This window comes from Thermobia domestica, chromosome 10 (assembly GCF_964235325.1).
Source record: "Thermobia domestica chromosome 10, izTheDome1.hap1.1, whole genome shotgun sequence".
Lineage (NCBI taxonomy): Eukaryota > Metazoa > Arthropoda > Insecta > Zygentoma > Lepismatidae > Thermobia > Thermobia domestica.
In genome coordinates this window covers 96,922,655-96,950,251 of record NC_137463.1, presented here as the reverse complement: position 1 = coordinate 96,950,251, position 27,597 = coordinate 96,922,655, and the positions used below count along the sequence as shown (strand labels likewise).

At 35.4% G+C, this 27,597-nt stretch overlaps 1 protein-coding gene across 2 annotated transcripts in view; it reads right to left on the bottom strand.

The window, feature by feature from the left end:
- Window positions 1-4,385: 4,385 nt before the first annotated feature.
- Window positions 4,386-27,597, bottom strand: part of LOC145662588 (putative peptidoglycan muropeptide transporter SLC46) — a 119,709-nt gene continuing 96,497 nt past the window's right edge. For both annotated transcript variants that reach the window (XM_081728306.1, XM_081728305.1), the window contains exons 2-7: window positions 20,142-21,056; window positions 16,945-17,046; window positions 12,023-12,160; window positions 11,055-11,138; window positions 7,209-7,365; window positions 4,386-4,742 (exon numbers count right to left, since the gene is read on the bottom strand). In XM_081728306.1, the coding sequence (XP_081584432.1) occupies window positions 4,673-4,742; window positions 7,209-7,365; window positions 11,055-11,138; window positions 12,023-12,160; window positions 16,945-17,046; window positions 20,142-21,048 (1,458 nt within the window). In that variant the 5' untranslated portion in view covers window positions 21,049-21,056 and the 3' untranslated portion in view covers window positions 4,386-4,672. The remainder of the gene's footprint in view (window positions 4,743-7,208; window positions 7,366-11,054; window positions 11,139-12,022; window positions 12,161-16,944; window positions 17,047-20,141; window positions 21,057-27,597) is intronic.

Genomic DNA, 27,597 nt, shown 5'->3' with positions numbered 1-27,597 from the left:
GACTGATGCTGAAACATTGATAGGCCAGCACTGGAGATGGCAGAATAAAAAGCAACTGTGATAGTTAGCACAGATGCTGATTTACTCATTCTTCTAATTACACTTGCTCCCGATGATGTGCCCATTTACTTTCAAAGTCATCTCTGGAAAAATTCCCTTCACGGACTTACATATTAACTCTCTCCAAGACGTACTTTGAGATTTATGTCAAGGGATGCTGTTTCCGGATGTGACACCACGTCATCTTTGTTTGCCCAAGGGAATTAAGAAGCATTCCGACTTCTCCAAACAACTCTAATCTACGACAAACTATTTCAATATTCAATAATCCCAATGAAAGTGCTAAGAAGTAACAGAAGCAGGCGAGCAATTTCTAGTCTTGTATGGTGCTCTTAATGCAACGTCGTCTTTGAATACTCTTTGATATCAGCATTTCCTAAAAGCAGTGGCAACACGTCCTATCACCTCTCAGATGGAACTTGCTCTACTTTCCCCAACATCTGCGGCAGCAAGAGAACATTCAAAACATGTTTATCTTCAGGTGCAACAGCAGCAGAGGAGCAACGACTTGCTACCCACTTCATGGGGATGGTCTTCAAAAATAGTTTCCTGCAGCCAGTTTTAACTCAAGAACCTCCAGCTCCCGACTTCACCTTAAAACTAATATCTTGCAAGTGTGAAACTGGATGTCAACAAGGTTGTCGTTGTCGTACTGTTAGTTTACAGTGTTCTGTTTTGTGTGGATATTGCAATGGTAGTGGGTGTAGCAACTCCAATATTCCAAATTTCGATGATTATGATGAACTCTGCAAGTCTCTCCTCTATCTGTTCGCGAGAAAGATGATTCCGATATGTAAGATGTGATGCATGTTTTTAATAGCAAATTTGTGAAGACATTTAGTTATTTATAGTGTAACAAATCTAGTTGTTTGTGGCATTCCATATTGGCGTTCAATACTTTTGTTCATTTATACGCATGATGCATTAATTATTGTTGGTTACAATGCACCATTATTAGGAGGTTCAATAAGAAAATAATATTGACAATATGGTTATTTTTTGTTCAAATTATGTACATCTCACTTTTAACCAGGCAGAGAAATTGATAAGACAGAAAAAAGAATATATTCCTATCATTCACGTATTTTTTAAATACAATTTAGGGCTTTGTATTATTTTGATATACTAAACTTGTTTTTAAAAAATAAACGTTGAGATGTGTTCCATGATTAGGAGAACAGACATTTTACTATCCCTTGAGAATATGTACTAACAAGTATTGAGCAAGGTTTAAAAATATGTCTCCTTTAAATTCTAACATAAGAAAGTTGTATTACCATTGTGCAGCTGGCTAGTGAATAATCACACCTTGTGGTAAATAAATGCATATAACTCCCTTCCTATTAATGGTAGAGCAACCGTATTGGTACCGTTTTACAGCTCTGAGAATGTATTACATAACTAACGAAAAAATGTCATTTTATTCCATAACTACCTAAAAAAAGATTGAAAAAATGATATTTTCTCATTTTTGGTTAAAATAACTCATAGGCCCGTTTCACATATATTTCTGGTTTTATCTTCAGAACTGTATAACTACAAGTGAAGACATAATATGATTAAAACAAACAGTAGTAATAGCTAAGTGGTGTTGTGATATCTTATCATCACTTGAACAATGGAACTAAAGAGTAAACACGTTTAGGAAGAACACCAACGGAAACATTGGAGCCATTGAAAAAGGTTTATGAGGTCAATTGCCTTTCTCGCTTTTGTGCTTTTGGATGTCATAAGAAGTTCAGTGCTGAAAAGAAGGCTGTGGAAGATGAGCAGAGCCCAGGTCCAAGGTACCTCAGAGCTACTGAAATCATTGACGAAGTTTCGGATATAATTTTAAATGACCGAAATGAATGTCAAATGGTAATATTCGACTTCGTGAAGGTGAATAAGGAAACTGTTCGCCAAATAATAACGGAAGATTTAAAGAAACGAACGCTCTATGAACATTTCATGCCTCATTCTTTAAGGAGCAAAAACTGGAAAGAGTGCATCACTGCCAGGAACTGATGGCCGCTACTGAAAGGAGCCAAACTTCCTCCAGAACATCATTATAAACATTGCAAAACAAAGTTGTCCAGTACGATCTGGAAACCAAACGGTAAAGTGCTGGGTAAAGGCTCCTGTTTCAGTCCAACCTAAAAATAGTTGCCACTAAAAACCAACACACTCTTAACTGATTTTTACGACAGCAAAGAAATTGTTCACCAGGAATTTGTACTCAGCTGCCAAACTGTTACTGAAGCTTTTTAAATGGAAATTCTGAAAAATCTGCTGTGAAGAATTACACATGAAACTGGCGTGACCTTACTAGAAGCTGTTGCATGACAATATCCCAGTACATAATATAGTGATTATTCATGTGTTTTTGGCTGAGTGTTTGTGTTATTCCCAATGGATTCCTTTCTTATTCCCAAATTAAAAGATTTTTTAAAATTATATTTCCCACCATCCAGAAAGTAGTGACGACGACGTTGAACATCATTACAGTCCAGGACCTTTAGTCTACGACTATGACATACTGGACCTTTCAAAGCAGTGTGCGGAAGAAGGAAGTTTATGCTTTCAATAAACTGAGGTAAGTTAATTCTACTTGTTATTCACTTGCTTTTATAGACCCAGTTTAGTTTTCTAATTGCCGCTTAGTGTATATCATGGAATTCGCATCTATACAGGATTTATGTGGTATAAAATCGGTTATTTCCTCCACTTATTATATATAAAATACACATTCAACCATCAGAGATGTTCTGTATTGTAGACACTGGACTGTCAAAGCACAACAGTCAAGGTACAATGGATGTGGTCTCAGTGGTTGAACACTGATTCCGAGAGTGATAAAATGTATAGCTGTTTAGCAAGCGGACTGAGTAGCGTAGTGGTTACGGAGAGAAATCACATCTAAGGAGATAAATTACAGGATGTAAGGATTGAAGAGGGATGTAGAAACAAGCGTTTGCAAACGTGCATTTTTGCTTTACCACGAAACAAGCTTTTGGCAGAATCTCAACGTTCACTGTCGTCGTTGACGTCTACAGAATCTGGTGACACAGGTGACAACAAGCATTTGAGCAATATATATATGAGCACTGCTCTCTAACTCGGAGACGAGGTCTTCTGCCTTGCGTTCAGAAGATGTTAGTTACTACGTAAACGTTGGGTTACTTAAGTGCATGCAGACACAATTAACATGCATACCCAAGGGATGTTTTGCATAAATGCCACAGATTGTGGCGGCGTTTTCTAAGTCTACGCTACTGCGTTTTTATTATTATTAGTGTGGACGAATATTCTCTAATATAACATTTTAGAGGATATTTTAATATGCAAATTCTAATTTTACTTATATATATTTAATCTCTGTACGTGAGTTAATATACAAGATATAGTGAGGTAAGACTATTCTATTGATTTTGCGGTTCTAGTGGTACGGTATAAGATATGGTTGATAAATATAAACTTTACTTTAAAGAGGAGTATGGGCACTTTAAGCCACAGCCTACAGCACGTAGAAATTGTATACTCTAGAAATAGGAATGAAGAAAAATTCAACTGAAACGGTATATGTTATTATCGCAAAAGGATTCTAGAAGAAACGCAATCATGGAAAGCTTCAGTCTAGACGTGTCATATGAGCCATATGAGCCACAGAATTTGCAACTTGCAAAAGTTACACTTCTATAACTAGGACACAATCTGTAATATTTCCTTTAAAGGGAGGAAAATACTTATTCTGTTTACCAGCGAGACATATTACCAGAAATCATTCTTTCACAGTTCCAGTTCAAAACAAATAATCTACATACTAAAGTTTCAATATATATCATAAATAACTATATGTCAGTATGAAAATAATATGAATATTTTCATATCCCAACTACATAAGCCGTTTAAATATTTAAAATAAAGATTTCATTCCGGCAATCTTATTTCACTGCCGGTTGCTAAACATATGTTTCACAATCGCCTATTCAGGACTGCAACAAGTATCTGTGTCAAAAACCACATATACAACTGTGTTACATAATTAGCTTGGCTAACTGTCCTTAACTGTTGCAAATTAGAGTAAGTAACTTCTTGATGATGCAAAAATATATATGGTATTGTTCCCTTCATACATATTTCGATTTCTTTTCTCGATCAGTTTGAAACAGGAACATTATCTCTGACAATAATGATAATGTCATGACATCTGTTATTAACCAGTAACTTCCTTTAACTTCAGTATTTCTTTTGATCAATGTAAATCAGGAGCTATATGACATAATTTAAGATTACTAGCACCTAATTTGTCAACAGGCTATAATAGTTACAGCCTCGATATATCATAAGCACCACGGACATCACAATGGCAACCCAGCACTAATTTATTTATGGGAATTAGTAGTTGTTGACCTAAAATCTGACTAGAGATTGTTATAGAGAACTTTAAAATATCACATATGTGGCCTAATTTAATTTTTGAGTTTTAAGACTTCAAAATATCTTATTATTTTCCAATCGAATGACATTTTTTTAAAATCCAATTACATTACCAGTTATATCATCTTCAACTCATGATCAACACACTCTCTTCTTAAAGATGATGATACATGAAAACTTTTTTTCTTGCGAATTATTCATTCACAAGTGATGTATATGCCGTGGATTCGTATCTTCTTTCACGTAAAACGATTGCCACGATTCTGCAAAGAAAAGAAAAACAAATTAATTATTCAAACATTTTAAATATTTTACTTATTTACTTATGGACATTATAGAGCACATATTAAATAAATACATAAAAATGTACTAATTTCTGTATCAATTTGAAATTTAAATAATTTCGATATTCGCTGATATCTTTCTAAATAACACACAGCCTAGTTATATTGGATTGCCTGAGAAATTCTCCTATAGTGAGGTAATCTTAGAAGAGTTAAAGATACATGAATCATCAGCAAACAATTGTAATTGAGGTGAGGTGATTTTGAGTTTTACGTCCCGTTCAGCAGCGAGGCTATATGAGACGTGGACCTACTGATTAATGTGGAATCCGAACCACATGAGCTCCCGCCGGGAATCGAACCCGGGTCTCCCACGCCAAACACAATTGTAATTGAACTGTACACAAAGTTTCCAGAAGATTTAATTACCACTTTTTTTACTTCCCGCATTTAATCACTGTTCTTCCTATAAAGAGTTTCTCTTATAAAATCGCTGAATTATCAAACCTGAAATGTTAATATGTTTTGCTTAGAAGTACTTCTTTATGTTAAATTTAAGAGAATATGGTTACCTCCCACAAAACGTCGGTCTATGTTTTAATCGCCAGAAAACCACTAGAACCTTTCAACATTAATCATTTATATTCACTGCAAAAGAATTTATGTTTTTTACGTATTTTATTCAAGCAAGAAAGAAAAATTGGTCGAAAGCTCTTGTGGTTATCTGGTGATTAAAACATAAACCAATATTTTGTGCAAGATAATCATAACCTTTCAAATATAATATAAGAGCTACTTCTAAACATATTATACTAGCATTTCAAATTTGGAAATTCAGTGTTTTTATGTGTGAAATTCTTCAAGGAAAGAATGGTGCTTAAATGTGGGAAGTAAAAAGGTAATCATTAAATCTTATGAAAAATTTGTGTATACAATTACAATTTTTTTTTCTGATGATTCATGTTCCTTCAAATATTCTAGGATTACCTCAATCTACAGGGTCTACTAAATGTTTGTTTTTAAATACTAAGTTTATTCTTAGGTTTTTCCACAACCATTTATGTTATTTTCCAGTTCTCTATTAAAAAAAAAAAAAAAAAACTATCAGAAGGCAAGTTGAGAAAAGTGTGCAGTAATTAACTAATTAACACAAGCAAGCAGAGTTCTTATATTTAACTGCCTTGTGATTAAAATCCCTAGACAGTAGTAACTTTAGGTCATATGATTAGACGTTACTGCGTTTTCTTCTTGAACGGGGAATGGTCAGTTACCACTCATACAATAGATCATCATTATTACTTCACTGAAAGTTACTATATATATATATATATATATATATATATATATATATATATATAGCCGCGGATCTACGGGGAGGGCTATAGTGGCTATAGCCCCTCCCCCCCTTTGACGCTCAGGTATACACTGGATAAAATGGGCTTCAATTCTACTTTCTTTACACTGATAAAGCGGCAAAACTATGGTTTAGCCCCTCCCTTGATCATATCCTAGATCCGCGGCTATATATATATCGAAGAAGGAATGACTAGCAAAACAGAAATAGAGAAGCTACGAACTACAGAATAAAAGTATTGCGAATTCATAATTAAATTTTTTAGTGCAACCACGCTAGACTTACTTCAAAGATAATATTCATAAGTCCTTGAACCGAGAGAAGCAATCCAAGCTACCCAAGTTACTTTTGTACTTCGTGCTTGTACAATTAAGTAACAAAAACTATGTATTAAGATTCCAGTTAAAGTACATTTTCTATGTTTATTAACAACTTAAAATTAATTTTCTCCATGCAATTTCATTATAATTTATCTAAAGTCGTTATATAAAATGATAACTGAGAAAAATTGAGGTTTCTGGTTAATTCCATGCTTTTTTTTTCCAGGTTTTTCAGGTACAAAAGTATATTTCAGGCTAATTGCACGTTTTCAAGATTTTCCAGGTCAGTAGGTATCCTGATCTGGAAGATTTTTTTTTAAAGAAATCTAATGTAACTAGGCGATGTGTTATTGAGAAAGATATCAGCCAGTATCGAAATTATTTAAGGCTTCAAAGGCTTTCACTCACTTATATCATTTGTATTTAACACAATTAGGTGTGAAACAATATTAGAACAGAGAAAAGCTTTGTTGCTGGATTGGACAGAGATTAAAACTCCGATTTCATACGTGTCAACCGTATGCTCACCTCTATTAATCTACCATGACTTGACCATTTTTTTCTGTAAGTGTAAAATATCTGCATGTACTGAAGTTAAAGCATCCTCAATCAAAATATTACCCGTAAATAACTGCCAACAGATGGCTGGCTAATTGACGCATGCGAATACGGAATCAGAAGAAAGTTCAGTTTATTATCATTAAACATAATGTGGGAATATACGATTTTAGAAGATACGTAAAATCAGTACAATAAATAGAAAATACGTACACAAAAAATATACAATCCAATGTAAAGATTGATGCAGACAAAATATAAACAGCTCCAGGAAACGTTAGCAGAGAAGCATTGTAAACTGGAGTATAAATGGATGAAGCTAGTAATGGTGATATGGCTTCTGCGGACGATACCATGGAAAATACTTTACCTGCAAAATAAGAATTATGGTCAGATGATGTTCTATTAAATACTATGCAATAACAAAGATATTTGTTATTTACGCTTGTGTGCTGAAAACAAGCCAATCTTCAAAAATTTGCTCCAAAGACGGAATCCTGACAGAACAACTCTCTAAAATCATTTTTAAAAAAAAGCCGGTCCAAATTTTTTAGGTTTCTTATACACATATTACATATTATAAGTATATAAGCAAACAAATACCCAGAGCTTCAAATTACTCATTTAACAGAACTTTTGAAAGAATAACCTTCCACAATGAAAAACACTACGTAACATACTCTTATTTAGAAACTGAGTAAAACTAGACTGCAGCGATCTACTTTCGAGCTTTCAAATAAACGTATTAAAAGTAAAAGCACATCTAGAAAATTAGAATTTCTTTTATTGTACAAAAGCACCATCGAACATGCTCAGTAAGTCATCAATATGAGGAACAAGTGAAACCTACAATAGACAAAAATACAAAGTAATTTTTAAACCTTACAAGGTTTAAAAACGGAATTGTAAATAAATTATATCATGAAAAATGAGCACTGTAATTGGGTACAAAACCTGTTGAGATCTATTTCAATAAATAAATACAAATATTTGAATGAATACAATACCGTCTACAAAATACTCTGATTTCTTCTATTATGTATCATGAATTCTTAGAAACATTTTCTTGTTTCTCTCCCACAGCATTTCAAATAAACACGCCTTTCACATTTTCTTCCCTTTCACGCACATACACAAACACGCTAACAAGAATTATTACACCTAATGTAAACATAGCATTATGTATATAGACATTAAATTTCAATTCAAATATACTAGATTATGCACACTTTTAATTCGATTGGATATTTTAAACAGCACATTTCTTAATACCATGTGCAGTCTACTACAGCAGACACTAGGGAACACGGTGGCTCACTGGTAGAGCGCTTACCTCTGATGCGTATGGTCCCTGGTTCGATCCCTGGCCAAATTAGTTTGTGCTGGACAACATTCTGTCCATGGATTTTCTCTGGGTATTCCCGTTTCCTCCCACTTTCTCAATCCACCAATTCTTCCATCATCATTTACTTTCCTTAATCAGTGTCTTCCTTAGCCTCAAGGGCATAACCGTGGGACGTTAAACTCAAAGGTTTCATTTTCTTTCAACAGAAGTTGTATCATGTTTTATATATAGTCCATATATGAAACATTCTATTCTCTTTTGTCGATAACTGTACATAACCACTTACTTACGATTTATATACAAAAGTCATAACTCCTTATCATTTCCACTATGACTTTTATATTTGCCTTTCCACTTAATGCAAAATATAAGTGAAACAAAGCAAAGCACATACAGGGTTCCTACTGATCTGAAGAAATCTATTTCCCTGACTTCTCTCTGACCTTCGGCAGGAAATTTCCTGACTTTCATGACAGATGTCGGATGACGTTGACATCTAAATAAGAATAAATAACGGTGAATATTTATATATGATAAAATTTATTCCATCGAGACAAATAATAAACTGCTCATACGTACGTTTTACTTATTACCCATAAAAATTTAAGCAACGTTCCACACTGTGATCATTAATGGTTGGCTAAGCTAAAATTAGTTAGAAAAAATATATTTTATAACATTTCTCTGACTTCCCTTGATTTCCAATCTTTTTCTCTAAGCTTCCCTGACCCGCACCATTTTCCCTGAGTTTTCCCTGACTTCCCTGATTTCCCTGACCAGTAGGAACCCTGACATCCAACCTCAAAAGTTTGAACACTTGATTTTACTTTTAACTTACTTATACTCCAAATTCAGTTACACGCTCAAACTATACAGAATTCCTGGTGTATCACAGTCCACAAAGGCCTACCAGATGAAGCATGTTCAATTAGATCAGTCTTTTCAACTCGATGCTTTGTGTTTGAGTATTCATCACATTAATGTAGAATGTACTGAATATTTAGATCTCAGAGAACATCTCGGAGTGTCCAGTCCTCTTTGCCGTACTTTGTAGAGTAACTTCAATTCTGCAGCTCCTGTTCTTGGTTTTATTCGTGCTGCTGGTCTCACTATCGTTCTCTGAGTCTTTCTATCACTAGTGATTTGTCTGTTTCGTTGTTCTTAGTTTTATTCTTTCTATTAGATGTTATTATTTTAAATATTTATTGTTATCTATTTTATCTTTCCTACTTATCATTTTACCTTTGTTTTGTTGTTGTTTCTTTATTTTACAGTGTTATTTCGTTTCATATTCTTTTACTCCGAATTTTGACGCTCCGTAGTGAAAGCATCTTTGGTCAGTTCCCTGTATAGTGACAAAGACAAAAGGTCACGCCACCGACGCACTTATTTTTCTTCCCCTCAAAGACAAAAGGAATATCGAACAACTTATCGATTGCCAGAGGCAGTGGTCAGGCAAACAAAATTAACAGTGGTGGAATTGATGGTTCTGCAGATACACTATTCGTGGATCCATAGTTACTCATACATTTCCAACACTTTTCTACATAATTTTCTTACGTTACCTTTTCGCTCCCCGTGCTCTACCTGTTTCTCTCTGCTGATGCTTCGATTGCAAAAGCATGTTATACAGTGACAAGTTAGAAAAATGATGCGTAATTCGTGTACCGGTAACGAACGCCATTATTTATAGCTTTCTGGACACGAGTTTATCTCTTGATTTACGTAGCACTGCAACATTCAGCTTTGATGCTGGACCAATACTGGAAATTCTATGCCCCATCAGGAATCGAACCAGGACCATGCGTACTGACCACTCTACTACATGGTAATCTCTTGACACACAAATTTCAAATTTGTATTTGGTTTTTAAAAAATCCTGAGCTTTGCTAATAAACTTCTTGTAGTGAAGGAAAACAGAGTTAAGATTTCCGGTGGGAATATGATTTACACCTCACGATAACCTACAGGGAAATCTTTCATATAATCTCCCTGCTGAATGAGATATTAAATTCCAAATAAACAAAAAACTTAAAAATTCAACTATAACAGCAAATTTTGAAATATATACAAAGGTTGACCATTTGTCTTGAAAAGCCTTTGTAACTTCTAAATTAATAGATTAAAAATTTTAAAATACTGCCGTGTTTAAGTATATAAGTAATTTGTCTGTCAAATAATGTTTGTTTATTAAACCTAATAGCCGTTTTAAAGATATGTGCATCTAGGTATATTAAAACTACACTTGTTTAGTTAACAGAAAAAGTTCCTAGTTGTTAGTAATCTAATTTAGAGAATTAGTAAACTAAATTCATTTGTCTGTTATTTTATTAATACATTGACTATAAATTTAAAGACGGGATAATCAATCTGACAGAGTGTTTAAAGTAACTATCATTTGAAATATCTTAAACGGCATATGATTAAAATTATGATAGTTAACAAATTAATTGGTTATTAAATCTCCTGATTGTTTAGAAGTGAAACAAATTAATTGAAATTTTGCACGTAGGTTTCAATCGTCAAATAAACAGGTAGACCAAGTGAAGAAACACTGCACATATGACATTTTTAAGTTAAGAAAGTATTGTCACTAACTTAACAAAAAAAAATCAAATACTTTTACAACTTGACAAAATAAACTAAGTTTTATGACAAACTGAAAGAGAACAAAAAAAAAAAAATATTTTTCCACGTTTCTACACGATACCCACCTAATTCATCACTTGGTACAATTTTTGACAAAATACTTCTAGCCATTGGCCCAACAATGCCTCCGAGACAAGAAGCGGCACTACCTGTGCAAATATAAATGAAAATTGTCATTATCGAATGAAAAAACAAAAAATACAATGTTTGAGACTTAACATAAAATTAAGAAATCTGGACATAACACCATTATTAGAATTATAGAAATTACATACATGAGAATACATTTAAAATATAAAGCAAAATCAGAATAATTTGTTTAACCCATTAAAGGTTTCCCAGGTTAATTATACCACAAGAAGTTTGAAAAAACTTCCCAACACATACCTATGGCATTGTACTACGAACCATTTATCCGTGTCTTTCAGTCCCTATAAGGAACCTTGTTGGATTACTAAAAGTAAGGAATTTCTTTTCAACATGTACAAAGCTTTTTATATATTTCAAATTAATCTTTGCCAAACTTTGGAATAAATAAGAAATATGTTGCAAACACCTACAAAAATCTGACCATTAGATCATTTATTGGTGTTATTTCAACTTTATTCCTTATCTCTGGTACTAATTGTCTTTAAATAATTAATCGTTTGTAAAACACTGAAAGAGGCCTTATTACAATTTTATATGAACTATTCTCTAATGTACACAATAGTGAATATTAACATAAATCTATTCCAACACAAATGCATTAGCATTGACTATATGTAGTCTTGGTCCTAATATTTGGACATGAGTCCATACTATAGTATGGATTAAGTGCCGGAAACTACCATTCAATGAATTACATGGCAAGCAAATAAAAGTGAAAATACCGAATTATGCGTGCTGAATCCTAATGTCTCTAAGTGTAAAGGTACACAGATCAACTTATATATACAATCAAGTACATCATGTTTCTTGTGAAAGAAGAGGTAATTTTAACATTATCATAATCATTTCGTTTCATTTCTCAAATATGCTAGACACTACTTACCTACATACAACATCCAAGGTTGTGCGGCAAACGCTACTACAACGCAAGCGCTTATTTTGCTAACGAAAGCTAAAATGGAAATAACTGCTTCTGGTAGTTTAAGATACTTCACGAATATAATCATTCCAAGGCAAGTACCTGAAAGAATGAAATAAAAACAAAAAATGAAAAAGATAAAAAAAATGCAATATAACATATTTTGAAACAAACAAAAAAAAAACTTTCTCTTGATTGAGCGAACTCAACACCAGGTTTTCAAAGAAAAATGCACGTAGGAACATCTATAAAACAAAATTAAATTAAATTAAATATAAAATTAAATACTCTAAGAAGTTACAGAAACGAATACATTTACAAGGCGGTGAAAATATTTTCCATTGCATTGAAGATACTCTTTTGAAGCTACTAAAACAAATGCAAATTTAAGAACAAAATGGTGCTAAAAGCAGGGAAATATATAATGCATTGTGTTCATTTTCGCAAGTTCAAATTTTACTTTGTTAAATACAGTCCATTAATGGCACATTTACCTTGCATAGTAACAATTTTGATTGAAAAAATAATAATAATGCAAGTAATTAATACTACAGATCCATGTACACATTGTCCATGTAATCCATGTAATCCATGATTTGTTATGTAGGAAATTTAATGCTTAAAAACATAGACATAATTCACTTTATTGTTGTTCCTTGGTACAGTAATGCCTGAGCATGCACAAAACACGAAATGACTTCCTAGACAAAATTAGTTTGGCATCTATCCACTGTTGCAACCTCTTTATAAATTCTACAGACGAAGACAGAATATATAGTTGGACCAAAAAAAAAAACTACTAGCCACCTGTGCCCTCGGAAACTATGCGAACTATACTTCGGCCCCACCCCCGCCTCCCTCTGATGGATGAAACCCTCCCTTTGCGTAGGGAAAAGAAGTGAATGATCTTAGCTGTGTTGCAAATTTGTCATTCAATCGTTTGGTCTTGACGAGTGAAGATCGTAGGCTCCTTAGAATGGCTAAGAAGACAGAGCACAGCGAAGTCCGTGAAATACTTCATCGTGGCAACGCTTTCGTATCCAACAATTGAAAGATGTCGGCCGCAGCAACTTGTTCCTCCTCTTTCGAGGGAGGAACGAGAAAACACACATCTACAGTAGCGCCAGGAGGGTCATACTTGAAATAAAAAGGCTCTACCTTGCACAAAACAATTGTTTGTCTAATATGAAAGGAAAGTGTTTCTTGTAAGAATGTGAATAACTCACCCATCATGATTCAATTGAATTCCTCGGCATCAAAGCACAGAACTGGTTATATAGGGCTACTTCTTTCATGAGTTCAATATAGATGATAAAGAAGAGCGCACAACTAGAGAAGCAAAGGGAGGAGCAAAATACTGTTTACGGTACAGTCTTTTGTCAGAAATATGACAGTAGCTAGCCTATGTTCTTGCACTTCTTGGAAACACTAGAGTTACGATCACAATTCCCACTATGCATAGGATTAAAAACCGTACTTATAAAACTATTCCAAAGTTCTGATTTCAGATGGCTATAATAATAATAATCCTGACGAACGAACGAGTGCAGATGGCCGGTTTTGTAACTAAAATGTATACAGCAATCTTACCAACCGGTTAACTTCTATTTAGTTTATCACAGTTTATTGTCCTGTTCGTAATAAATTACTTCACGCATATGATCAAGTTAAAACAAATACAGTTTCAGAAGTTATTTCCTAAACATTTTAAGTCACTCGCAAAAAGTTATACACATCCTCGATATCTATTTGGTTTGGTAATAACTTGCGAATAGATTGATCTCAGTGTTATAGGAAGAATCAGATTCTCTCTATAGCAAAGGAAACTGAATTAAAATTGATCGATTTGACTCGTTCCCAAGTTATTGAAGGGAAGACGTGCAGAGTATGTTAACTTATTGCCCGAAAATAGCAGTGATAAAACAAATTAATCGGAGGTCATGCGGTCGCTTCTTACACCAATTCATGAAGAGTATGGGTGTTAATGCTAAATACGTAAGACAGTGTTGTTAAAAAAATATAAACAAATAAAACTAGCCATCCATTCTCTTGCACCGTATGTAGCACTATTTTAATACACTGACTTAAAGTAAAGATCACAACTGATTAAAGACTATTTGCCTTTAAATTCTATCTGTGGATAACAAGACAGGGATTTTCACAAGAGGCGGAGCAAGAAAGGCAGGCTTTATTAATAACGGCCGCACATCTGATACATTTAAGCTATGAACACCTTGTGCTTCCAGGTTAAACTCAGTCCTTTCAAGTCAATCGACAAATGCCACTAAAAAGATGTTTAACAGAAAAACGTGTTAGCATTATTATGTCTATAAAGGCAGACGCAAAGATAACACTTGCCTTCTAAGTTTCAAAATTGCATTGTGTGTGAAAACAAGTTAGTAGAATGAATTCTTTACATGAGTGTTAGAACCAGTGATAAATTCAGAGGGAACTCAGAGCGAACTTTTGTTCTCATAAATAAAAGTTGTAAATTTATTACATGCTGAAGCAATGCTGCTTACACTTACACCACCCATAGGCTTATGTTTTATAAAATACTTTTATAAAACTCTACCAATGTGCTGGATTTCGATAATGAGCCTAAAAGAAAGACGGACTTTAATCAAATTTTACAAGTTAATCCCTAAAGGCAAGCTTTCCAATCCCATCTTTCAAAAACTGAAGGAACATTTCATCATCATCATCATCTTCTTCTTCTTCATCTTCATTATTATTATTATTATTATTATTATTATTATTATTATTATTATTATTATTATTATTAATAATAATAATAATAATAATAATAATAATAATAATAATAATAATAATAATAATAATAATAATAATAATTTAGTATTATTATTATTATCGCTGTTACCGTTGGAATTAGCTATGCTCGTAACAGCATTATGACAACTATTGTACTGTCGTAGTTCTGTGTAGTGGCAGCAACTTTCGAGTAAAGCAAGTGAAACGAACAGGACATATCCTATATGGTACAAGACCTACTGTAAATGGCAGAAAACCTAAAATTTAGGGCTTGTGCCCACATTTTTAGGTCTTGTGCAGTTTAGTTCTTATGAACATTACCCATATATCATATAAATAAATGATAAATCTATCTCTGTTCCATGTGACAATTTTCCTTGTATTAGTGAATGATATCGATTCATTCTGGAACCTTCTTCAGCACCATTTCTCTCTGTAGTACATGATTCTTTATATCGAGTCCTGAAATAATGGCGAGAACGGAGATAACTATCTTGTAGGAGACCTCGAAACAATCAAAATATGTTTAGTAAACATAGGGCGGGAAATGGGTTCTTCCGAAGTTATAAGCTGCCGAAAACGACGGAAAGAACGCTTCAAAGCTCCATAAATTTGCTTCTAGTTTATTATGAGAAAACTTTTCTCTAACGTTAAAGCAGGTTGTGTGTAGTTCCGTAACTACACTGAAAATAATATTCGCTGTTACACGAAAGAAAAAGTTATATTTGTGATTTTCGGTTACGAACAGAGAAATGAAATGATTTTTAAATGGTATCTACACGAAAACTGTCATTTATGCTTAATTAGTATATAAAAGTCTCTCCACGTATACCAACTTCCTGTATACAATTTATTGTGCCTTTACCGCCGAATTCTGAAACACGGATATTTCGATACAGTGTGTAATATTTTGTTTAATTTTTTGAACCCGCTTGCAATAGGTCCCATAGTTCTCGGAGCTTTAAACTTTATTTTCTGTCGTTTTCAGCAGCTTATAACTTTGGAAGGACACATTTTCTGCCCTATGTTTACTAGACATTTTTTGCTTCAAAAAAGATGTCTATCTCCGTTCTCGCCATTACTTCAGCACCCGGTATAAGAATTATTAACGCTAAACTCAAAAATCAAATCAAATCTCTCCCCGGAAAATTTTAGGTTTATTTATTTATACATACGTATTTCTAGGCATTACCGGTATTTATGACCTTAAGCCCGTCATATATGAGGGATGACGTCCCTCAGCGAGCACACTATCTGGAGAAGGAAATAGCCTGGGACCTTGTAAGTTAGGTATCATCCCGGCATTTGCCTAGTGTGAATGAAGAAAACCCAAGAAAAATCTCACTAAGGATGGCTGGCTTGAAAAAGCTGTTACATCTTTTCGAACGGATGTCCCCACTGGGAATCGAACCCGCGACCGCTGGAAAAGTTTAGGGAACAGTCACATAGTACACGGAGAATTGGTGCTCAAGAATGTTCCAGAGCAGACTCATATCATTAGCCAATACGGAAAATTACCACAGAATACAGACGTACGTTTATCATTTATTTGCCTTAAAGATACTTTCTTCTACACACACCTTTATTAAAATTTCTTGAATCCATAGTTGCACTTTGTTGTCCAAAGTGGTACTATTCTGTCAATCGTTTTATTTGGTATAATCAGATAATTAATGCTATTAAATAGTGTGTTATCACAAAAATATAAAGAATTGATAATTTATACTAGAAAAACTATAAGTAAATTGATTGTAAATAGTGATTGTATGTTGTATTGCTCCTTGTCTACCTCTACAAGAATTAGTCTCTGATTGCTGATTGCAGAGACGTTTAAATATCAAGTCTCTGGATGCTGTAAGGAAAACCGTAAAACAATTTATTTTTAACACTGAATAAAACACTCACACATGTTACACATCAAATATATACTGTACATACCAAGGCAATGTCATTGCGTGCTTACAGATAAACTGAACTGAAATCTTAGCAAGCAGATTCAGACTAGTACATTTTTAGTTTATGTGCTTCTTAGTAAAGCAAATTTCTTTGTATTTACTATGTTTTATATAACGTATTATGATTTTGTTTTTAATTCCTTACCATATAAAACTTACCTACTACTACAATCACTGAATTAATGCTATTGAATAGTGTGAAGCTACGAACGGACCAGCCGAACTTTTCCTTAGTGTATAAGTACGCCACAGCTCCTTCTCCTGTAGATGAAAATAGGATATCAAGGTTTTTTTTTTTTTTTTTTTTTTTTTTTTTTTAAAGGACGAATAAGAAGAAGAATAGCATATAACGGAACCATTCAGTTTGCTTTAGTTCACGAGAATGTCAATTTTTACTTTCAAGCGGTAATAAGATTTAAGAAAATTTCGTAATCGTGGGGAAACAAAAACAAAAAAAAAAAAAGTAGAATTCAAGATTTTCACGAATCTATACGTTTCGTAACCTCCCACATGGTACAAGAATTATTTTTGGACCACCTAATTAGCTGTCACCTAATTAGTTAAAAAGAAAACAATTTATTACCGATGTGATAAGGCTCTTTTTTTCAATGCAAAAAAATTAGGTGACTTTTAGGCAAACTAGCTTATTTCTTAGACCAAATCACGTTCATCGTTTTTGATAAATCCTTAACCCATTTTCGGCCAACGTTGCGTAAACGCAACATTATTTTAAGATATTTTTTTACTGTAATAAAATTATTTAATTAGTAGCAAATAATTCTCATTCTTTTAAAATGGACATAATCTGATCCAAAAAAAGATTAGTTCGTTTGAAACTGCTGTTGTTCCTTTGTCAGTGTTGCACCAAAAATTGAATTTTTAAGGTAAGAGAGAGGTGTATTTTGAATAATTGTTAAAAATATTTACAAATAATTTCAAGCATACAAAATACGTTATTTAGTAATTCCCTTTTATGCTTTGTAAAGTGCTATAAAGAGAAATAGTTGGACTTTATATGTTAAGTCAGTGGTTTGTTTTTAATTTAATGTTGCGTTTACGCAACGTTGGCCCTTCGCGTTGTCTTTACAGTTTGGTCTGACCTGGTACAATTGCGCAAAGCACTTAGATTTATCATGCTCCGGGACGACTAACATGCACGTTGTAGTTTCAGTAAACTTATAGCAAAGAATATATGCCTTTGTAACTACAGAAGGAGAAGAAGAAGAAGAAAAAGTTTCGACCCATTGTTATAATTTCGATCCTTGGCCTCTAATGGGTTAATGTAATGAAGTACTATTTACTATTGGCCAACCTAAACAAGAAAACTCTAAACAATAGTGCACTGTTGTCTACTAACAAAAGAATAATACGAGAAAGTGTCGGTAAGTCTTAATTATCACCATGAACTAGAACAGACAGATTATTGAGTTTTACGTCCTTTCTTAAGACTTCTCTACATACTCTCTGTGCAGACACATTTCTCCCACCATTTTCTGACCTGTCGAAGGCCGTCATTGTAGAAAACCCTTCAGATTGCATGGAAAATCATTGTTCGACCTTTATTATGATGTCATCTGTGTTGTCAAAATTGCGATCCCGAAGTGGATTCTTTATGGAAACAAGAAGTCGCATAGTGCCAGATCAGGAGAATAAGGCGGGTGAAGTAATATTTCAAAGCTACATCTAGCACTGATGCTGCTTGGGATGCATGAGTGGGTGTGTTGCCCGCAAGGAGATGAACTTGTTTGGTGACCAAACCGCGAAGTTTTTGCTTAACAGCATCTCGTAACTTCCTCAGAAGTGAGTTGTAGTATCTGCTACTGATAGTACCTCTATTCTGAAGATAGTATATAAGGATGGTCCCATGAAAGTCCCATAAAAACGAGTCCCATAACCTTATCGGCAGACTTTTGTACCTTCGCCTTTTTGGGAAGAGGCGAGGACAAAAGCTTTAACTTGTCTCAGAATCACATAGATAGATCCAACATTCGTCTATAGTTAACAAATGGGCAAAAAATTCTCTTCATCTTGCTCCAAAAGATGCAACAAGTGATTCGACATGTCACACCGTATTTGGCTCTGAAAAGAAGTCACCAAACTCGAAACTCAACATGTTGTCATCTTAGATGTGTGCAATTTTCACTAATTATTTTCCACACATTACCATAACTGAGTCCACTTTGCTGCATGATGTTATGGATGGTTAGTCTGTCTTTCGGGATCAGCTCTTCGATTTTCCTCACTCTGGCGGTGCCGACTGATGGACGTTCAAGTCTTGACTCATCTGCAATGGACATGTGGCCTGCTTGGAAATTCCTCTTCCAGTTCACGCCAGTGTCATAGAATAGGCAATCACAATCATACACAAGCTCCATTTCCTTATGAATTTTCCGGGTGCTGTAACGCTTGAAATACAGGAAATTAATCTGGCTACGATCTTCTCTATCTTGCACCTTACTGATAACTACTGATAAGGTTTAATGTACATAAAGGCCAAGTTACATCAAAATCCCTCAAGAACTTCAGGGATAATTAACATTTTCCGACACTTCCTCGTACACTAAATACACAGACCTGTAAGATTTAAGAAAGCAGTAACTTCTTTTATGAGCAAAAGCTTGAAAAATGTAGAGGAACACTTTGCAATTTTATTGAGTTTATTTCTTTGTAAAACTTCTTACTTGGAGAGCTTATTTATATTATCATATAAATATTCCGAAGAACTTAAAGATCTCAATGTTGAGAAAATGTCTTGCAACTACATTATATTATGATCAATTATTGTATCAATTAGTGTATATAAAAAAGAATCTAGCTCTTTATCGTAATAAATCTTTATCCGACATGTACTAGTTAATATAACGTACAAACGGCACATCGCTATTATCTGACTAATAGTATTTATCTTTCTGAGACAGAAACATGAGCACGACTTACGCGTTAGCTTCTTTCCAAGTGTAGTAACTCTGAAATGTGTTAAAGTGCATATTTTTTATTAAAAATTCAAAACATAGGACACTACATCAGCTCTTAAGGACCTGTCCATGTGTACGCCTCATAATAATAATAAAAAAAAAAAAAAATCAGGGAAATGATACAAATTTTTCAAATTACCCTTAAAAGGAAATAACTGTGTTGCATTTTTTTAGACCTCAAACGACTGTCATATTTCAATTTAAATAAGCTCAATATAATGGACCACTTGAATGGAATATGACACTATCTTAACTTGTAATGTTGTATTTCCTTGAATTAAGAGAAACTGCTGCAAAGTCATATTCTATGGTATTTCAAAGCTTTTTTGCTTAACTATTAAATTGTTTAAAAAATATAAACGATGCAAAAATAAACATTACCTTCCAATGTTAAAATGCAAGAAACCAACACAAACGTAATCATAAATATTGAAGCTCTTCGAAATCCATGTCTCTTTTTGCAGCATGTCAGGAGCATGTCTTTTACATGGTGAATATTTAGGAAGTCCCTTAAAGCGTGGAAGTATTTTCTGTCAATTGTATCTACAGAAATCACAGATTCTTTGATAAAACACACACTGTAAATCACAGATAATATACTTGATATTCCACTGAGCAAAAATACAGCCAAATATCCTCCCCACGCTAAAACATAGGAGCTACACACAAGGCCTAATGTAAGTCCAACAAAGAAACAACCTTCCAAAATTCCCATTCTCCAAGATCGCTTTTCATCATTAGTCACATCGCTAATGTAACAAACCAGACCAGTGAATAAAGTGGCCATTCCACCAGTAAGGGCTACCGGCACACTGGCCAGTAAGAGATACGCCGGCGGCAAGTTCTCAATTTTGCTTAGCCCGAAATAAGTGAAATACATCATAGCATAACCACACATCGGTAACGTAAAAAGTAACTTTCGACCATGTTTGTCACTCCAAGGTCCCAAAAACCAAGCTGCTATTGCTGGAATTGAGGCCTCAATTACATTTTTATACGTTATAAAAATGGCTGTCTTTGGTTGAACTTCAGCTTGTTCGACTGGAAATGCTGATAAATTTGAGCAAATGGTACTATTGTAGCCGATCGTTACAGAGCACACTTGCTGCAAAAATAAATTCTGGATCACCACTGATGAAACTGTGATAGCGAATGAAAACAGCGCAGGGGCTGGTTCAATAATAGTCAATGTTCTGAAGATTCTTCGTTTAACGGTTTTAACTGCTACCTCTTCATCGTCGCTTCTTTCGTCATTAGGAGGTACAATAGCATGACCATTTCCTGCCATAGTAAGTACTGAAATATGACACAAAAGAATTAATTAGAGATAAAATTTCTAAGTATTGTACAATATATTACTATTAAAATAAAAATCCATTTATTTTATAAATTGAACTGAAGAGGGCAAAGCGGAACTCAAGTACTACTGAGTTTTGATATACCCAATTCGTAAGTTTATTCTGTAAGCAATATGTATGAAAAAAGATCAAAATAAATACAATCATGTTTCAGAGAAGTGAATATAAAACCGCATATCAAATTAAGCATACTAAAACACACTCAATAAGCTGAATGATTATTTCTGGCTTTCCAGAAGGAAGTCTGAACATACTTCGTAATTCAGGTAACTTCTAAATAATTCACACGATGCTAATTTAACACGTATATGGACTGTGGCGTTGGATGTGAAGCACGGATTCTGTAAGTTGACGAAAAACGCAGGATGTTGAAAAGTATCTGAGTGGATAAGGTATTAAATGAAAGTGTTGAGAGGAGAAAGGAAAATACTGAAAATTATTTCCAAAAGAAGAGAGCACATGGTTACACACATTATTAGCTACGGAGGAATCACGTTAGTGGCTACGGAGAGAATAGAAGGGAAAATGCCCAGAGGATGGGTGCTATTGAAATATACGCACCAAATAATGCGATTGTTTATTCGTTTATTTGACAGTCGTGATAAATTGTCAATAGGCTTTTGCTGCTAGAATATACGAGTAAGAAATGTATGACCAAGATTCTGGAGTTGCATATTTAATATTCTATGAATCGAGTAATTAAGTAACGTCAATACAACGATAACTTCTCGTCAAATCTCTCTATTTCCATTAGTTTCCACTTCTCAAAATGTTCACAGGGTTTCCACTCAATCCCCAAACACGCTAACATTAGCTCTAACACAAATATGTATCTCATAACAAAGAGCATATCACTTTCTACAGCCTGCTAGTATTTAAAATGTATTTACATCACGATCATTACATTCAACTGTTACAACAGAATATCAACTTTGTCAAAGTCGATAGAGCATCTACCGAATTTCGAACACATTTTCGGTACAACTACAATGAACATTCATTCTACATTAAACATACATTTCAGTACAAATATATACACAGTGTATGTAATTAAATATTCTTCCATCTTTTTTCTTTCTCTTTTCCATGACATGTCCACTTCAGTCTTATTTTTCTTCAACCAAAATAGTAAGACTTCGTTTGTATAGGGTTTGTCCGGAAAGTAATAGGATTGAGTCGATTAAAAAAAATATATATATTGAGCCAATCGTTACAATTCTTTAAAAACTTGAGCTCCTCCGTGGCTAAGCGGTTAGCGTACGCGCCTTTGGCGCGGGAGACCCGGGTTCGATTCCCGGCGGGAGCTCATGTGGTTCGGATTCCACGTTAATCAGTAGGTCCACGTCTCATATAGCCTCGCTGCTGAACGGGACGTTAAACTCAAACTCAACTCTTTAAAAACTTTCAAAATAGGCTCCTTCTGCGTCGATGCAGCGCTGCCAGCGCGATTTCCAAGCAGGCCGGTAGCCAGCCCAAAAATTTAGGGGGGCCCGGCTGAAGTTAGGGGGGGTCGATCCAACCATATTATAGTTCATCACCATATTATAGTTCATATTTAAGCCTATCGTAAAATTTTTAGAGGGGGCCAGCAAAAATTTAGGAGGGGCCCGGCCCCCTAGACCCCCCCTGGATACGGGCCTGTTTCCAAGCATTGAAGGCGTCACGGAAGTCATTCTCCGGAATAGCCTTGAGAGCCGCGGTGCAAGCTGCTTGGATCCCCTCTGTCGTCTCAAAATGCTTGCCTTTCATCGGGCGTTTCAGGCGAGGAAACAAAAAGAAGTCCGGGGGGCCACATCTGGGCTGTAGGGCGGCTGCGGAAGCGTTGGGATGCCGGCCTTGGTCAGGTAGCTGTTCACAAGAAAGGCGGTGTGAGCCGGGGCGTTGTCGTGGTGCAGCTTCCAGTCGGCTCCGATGTCTGGTCGGACCCGATTGACCCTTCGTTTGAGTCTCTTGAGCACTTCCACGTAAAACTTGGCGTTGACGGTTTGTCCAGGAGGAACAAATTCATGATGGACGATGCCTTTGATGTCAAAAAAGACAATGAGCATCGTTTTCACTTTGGATTTGCTCATTCTTCCCTTTTTTGGGCGAGGAGACGCCGGCGTGTGCCACTCGGAAGATTGCCTCTTTGTCTCGGGATCATACTCAAAGATCCATGATTCGTCACCTGTGATTACGTTATTCAAAAACTGGGGGTCACTTTCACACATGTTCAAATCTTCTTGGCACAATTCCACTCGCCGCAATTTCTGGTCGTCAGTGAGCACTTTTGGGACAATCTTCGCGCACACCTTGCGCATGTTCAAATGCTCCGTCACAATTTCATGAACCACAGTTTTTGGTAAATTTAACATCTGGGCAATTAAACGAATACTTAGTCGACGGTCTGAGTTCAAAACTTCGCGCACACGAGTCACATTGTCGGTGTTTGTCGAAGTCGAAGGTCTTCCAACACGGTCTTCATCGGCGACCTCTTCCCGGCCCTCCGAAAAGGCCTTGTGCCACCGAAACACACCACTTCTTGCTAAAGCATCATCTGGGTAAGCCTGCTTGATCATATCAAACGTCTCTGTCGCAGATTTACCGAGTTTAACACAGAATTTAATCGCGTACCTCTGCTCTAACGAACGCTGCATTTTCGGCTTGCACACGCACAGAAACACGTCGCGCGAAAAAGCCTGTCCTGACTCTCCGTGTGCTCGGAGACAACTGACCAGCCGCTCGTTCGTTAGCTAGGAACGCCCTCTACCGGATCCAGTCGGTGCGCGCACGCTCCGAAGTACAGTCATGGCGGAATAAAATCAGTCCTATTACTTCCCGGACAAACCTTGTATCCTGTGGTTGTTCTTTCAGTGTTCAACGAAGTTTTCAGCTTATATTTCCTCCTATTACTACTAGACACCCAGGTTCCATTTAGATGAACTTATTGGTTACTACTGTCTTCACTTCCTTTCTGGTTTCCTCTAAACCTTCTCCTTCTCCCCTTTCTTTATATCTTCTTCACTTTCTTCTTAACTTTCTTTTGTGCTTTCTTCTCAACCTTCTTCTTCTTCACTTCCTTCTTTGTTTTCTTTACCAACAATAGCAAAATTAAGTTGACACTCTGATACCTTTGTGAAATGTCTGTTGGTAACTGAGGTAATTTAACTGAAGGTTTATTTATTTATTTCTTGATGATGTGAGGATTCTAATGTGATGTTATTAGGATTAGACCTTCAGAACTGTTTTGAGGAAAATCTGCAGACAATTTCATTTCGAAGAGTCTTGTTCAGGAATCTCCTTCGCAAAGAAAGCTCTGGCATAGTGTCCGATAAAGAAGCAAGGAAAACATTTCTTTTGCTTTACCGAACACGACCACTCAAAATGTGCTCGACGACATCTTGGACACAAACTAGGATGAATATTATTTGAAAGCAAACAAATATTCATACTTAAAAAAAAAAAAAAACTTTTTTTAATTGAGCGATTTGTCTATTTCGCACTTGTAATTCCGACATAATCCATAACTTTATATCAGTTTCCAACAGTTTATGGAAATATTTTCTAAACGATGAGAGCGTAGATTCAGAAGAATGATGCACCATTGTTAGTTTATTTGACAGTCGTGATAAGTGGTAAATATTATCTACTACTGCTAGAATCATAGAAGTAAAAAATGAACGACCAAGGTGCTGTAGTTGTATATTTAATATTCTATGAACCGCCAACTATTTGTACCAAACTAAGTAATGACAATACATTGACAACTTTTTGCCAAATTTCTTTATTCTCACTAGTTTCCACTTCTCAATATGTTCAATTATAGGAACAACATTACCTGTAACACAAATACGTACCACATAGCAAGAGGATATTTCCTATAGACACAACGATTATAATGCCGTTTACACGAATTCGATATCTCGAGTTGTTCCGGAGATACGAAGAAACTTGCTACAGTTGGAAAAACTGTTTAAAATTCTGTATTTGGGCAAAATACAGTAGATTATGGTTTTCAATGCTGTAACACCAAGTAGCACCAGAAAACGCCAACGTTTTGTTTAACATTGTTTATCATATAATACTTACATGACACGCTACCTCCCATTCCCTATTTTCTTGACTCGACGGGAGCTCATATGGTTCGGATTCCACTTAAGTCCACGTCTCATATAGCCTCGCTGTTGAAAGGGACGCTAAACTAAAAATCAAACCAAATTAAATCCCTATTTTCTTGATACACACTTTGAATATTGTGCTTATATTGGTTTGAAAATTAAATGGGATTATCATGGTAAATAAGACCCCAGGGTGGCCCAAAAGTAGGTATACGCCTTTGCATTGATGAAGTATAGCATTATAGTTTATGGGATTATTTGCTTCGGTTGTTCCAAGCTTAAGGTATAAGAAAAAAAAGGCATTAAGAACAAATAATAAAGAAACTAAGTCTATCTGGGGGATAACAATAACAAGTGATATAAAATGCAATGAGCTGATCAGCACGGTACTGTATCCCTATTTTTGGGCCACCCTGTATATTGCTAGAGCAGCCGGACATTGGAAACAATTCACCCTAGCTGTACTAATAACAGTTCAGGGGGCGTAAAAATAAGAGTAGCAAATTCGTATAAACTAAGCCGAGTCCTACTATCAGACAATAGTTACGACCTTCATCTAAGGTTATTCAGGAAGTTACAACGCAAGTATACGCTTGTAACGTATACGTAGAATACGTAGGAAACATATCCTATCAGTGAGACAAAAAGTCGATATTATAGAACAGACGAGAAACATAATAATAATAAGTAATCATAGATAGGGGAATGAAATGTTTTGACCAAGCACACAAGAAATTATATCTTGCATCTACTACCATTTAGCACTATGATTACTCTATCGCTCACAATTATTCATATTTATGCTGGGAATACCTTATAACTCTTATAATTTAAAATAAATTGCTGAAAGAGAGCAGTGCTCAACAACGCAGCAGTTCTTCGTAACTGCCATCACCGTGCAACTGGGCACATCAATACACCCAAGAATAACTGCTTATAACTATTGGATCGAGAATGAAACAATATTCAGTGAACTGCTTCTGCTAGTAAAAGTACATATACTGTCAGGCAAACAGTTAAACGCATTCTACACACACCGTAACACCGCCAAGACCGTTTAATGGTGTTTATTCCACTGAAAGTGAGGTGGGGAACTCTTCATTGGTAGGTCCCGGTTCAGTCTAAAGAGTGATTTTCTACATCTGTAAATCTGGCGGAGATCAGGGACAACCTACGATCCTGTCAATTTTGTGAAGCGAGTGGTGCCAGGGTTATGATCCGGGGTGGCATCATGTTAGGAGCATGGAACTCCTGCATGCGTTGCCGCAGCATATTATGATCGGTACAATTCATTGGGACGTTTTTCTGTAACAGTATGTGCGACACTTCCATAGTGCATGTCGCCCTAGGTGTCGATTAATGGATGAAAATGCCTGTTCACGCAGGGCGCATATAGTGGAGAAATACCAGGAATACGAATATATCATACATTTGAAGTAGTCACTACGCTCTCTAGTTCTGAATTCGATAAAACACCTGGAACGTCCTTGGGCGTCGGATTCCAACCCGAATACCAAAGAAACTGCTGGATGGCTTAATTCACAGTATGGGAATATGCTGCGCAATCCGTATAGCAGTTGCACTCCCCGCTAGTATAATGGCTAGCGTGTGCGCCTTTCGTGCACGTGGTTCCGGGTTCGAATCCCAGTGGGAGAATTTCACGATCATTCACTTTCATTAATCATCTATCTCCTTTATCCTACGAGCATAATCGTGGAATGTTAAACTAAAACAATCATATTTCTGTATAACAGTTCCGGGTGATCACAACCTTTACTGGATGTTTATGGTGCTGTCAAACGGGACAGATGAGCATTCGACAGGATAAGCCCATATGAGGTAAGTAGGTGCCTTAGAGTTGCTATTTTCTTTGTCACTTGGTCTTGAGTATAGTTCTTGTATGTATGTATCTCCTTGATGCACCATTCCCCGGTATTGGTTCCCCCGACTTCATTCGCGCGTAACTTTCCTACGGTATCCCTCCACTCCTGCAGTACAAGTAGTATATAAACATTTACGTGAAAATTATAATGTTTTAAGTACTTACATATTGTCTATCGATGTAATAATGATTTTACGTTCAGGAAACCTCACATTAGTCACTTACACAATTGTGAAGCATAGTTCGCGAAATATTGAGCTTACGTCATTCTCTTTCTCTCTCTCTCTCTCTCTCTCTCTTTAAAAAAATGGGACAAAAAATATCATAATTTGAAAAAAAAATACTTCCGATTCTAGTTTTGAATGATGAACTTTTTCCATTGACACCAAGGTCAACTTAATACACAATATTCATTCAACCGTAGAGTAAAAGAAAAAAAATCACTGAATTTGCCACTTGGCTTAATTAATAGTGAACACTGAACGCAGATTTTAAAAAGA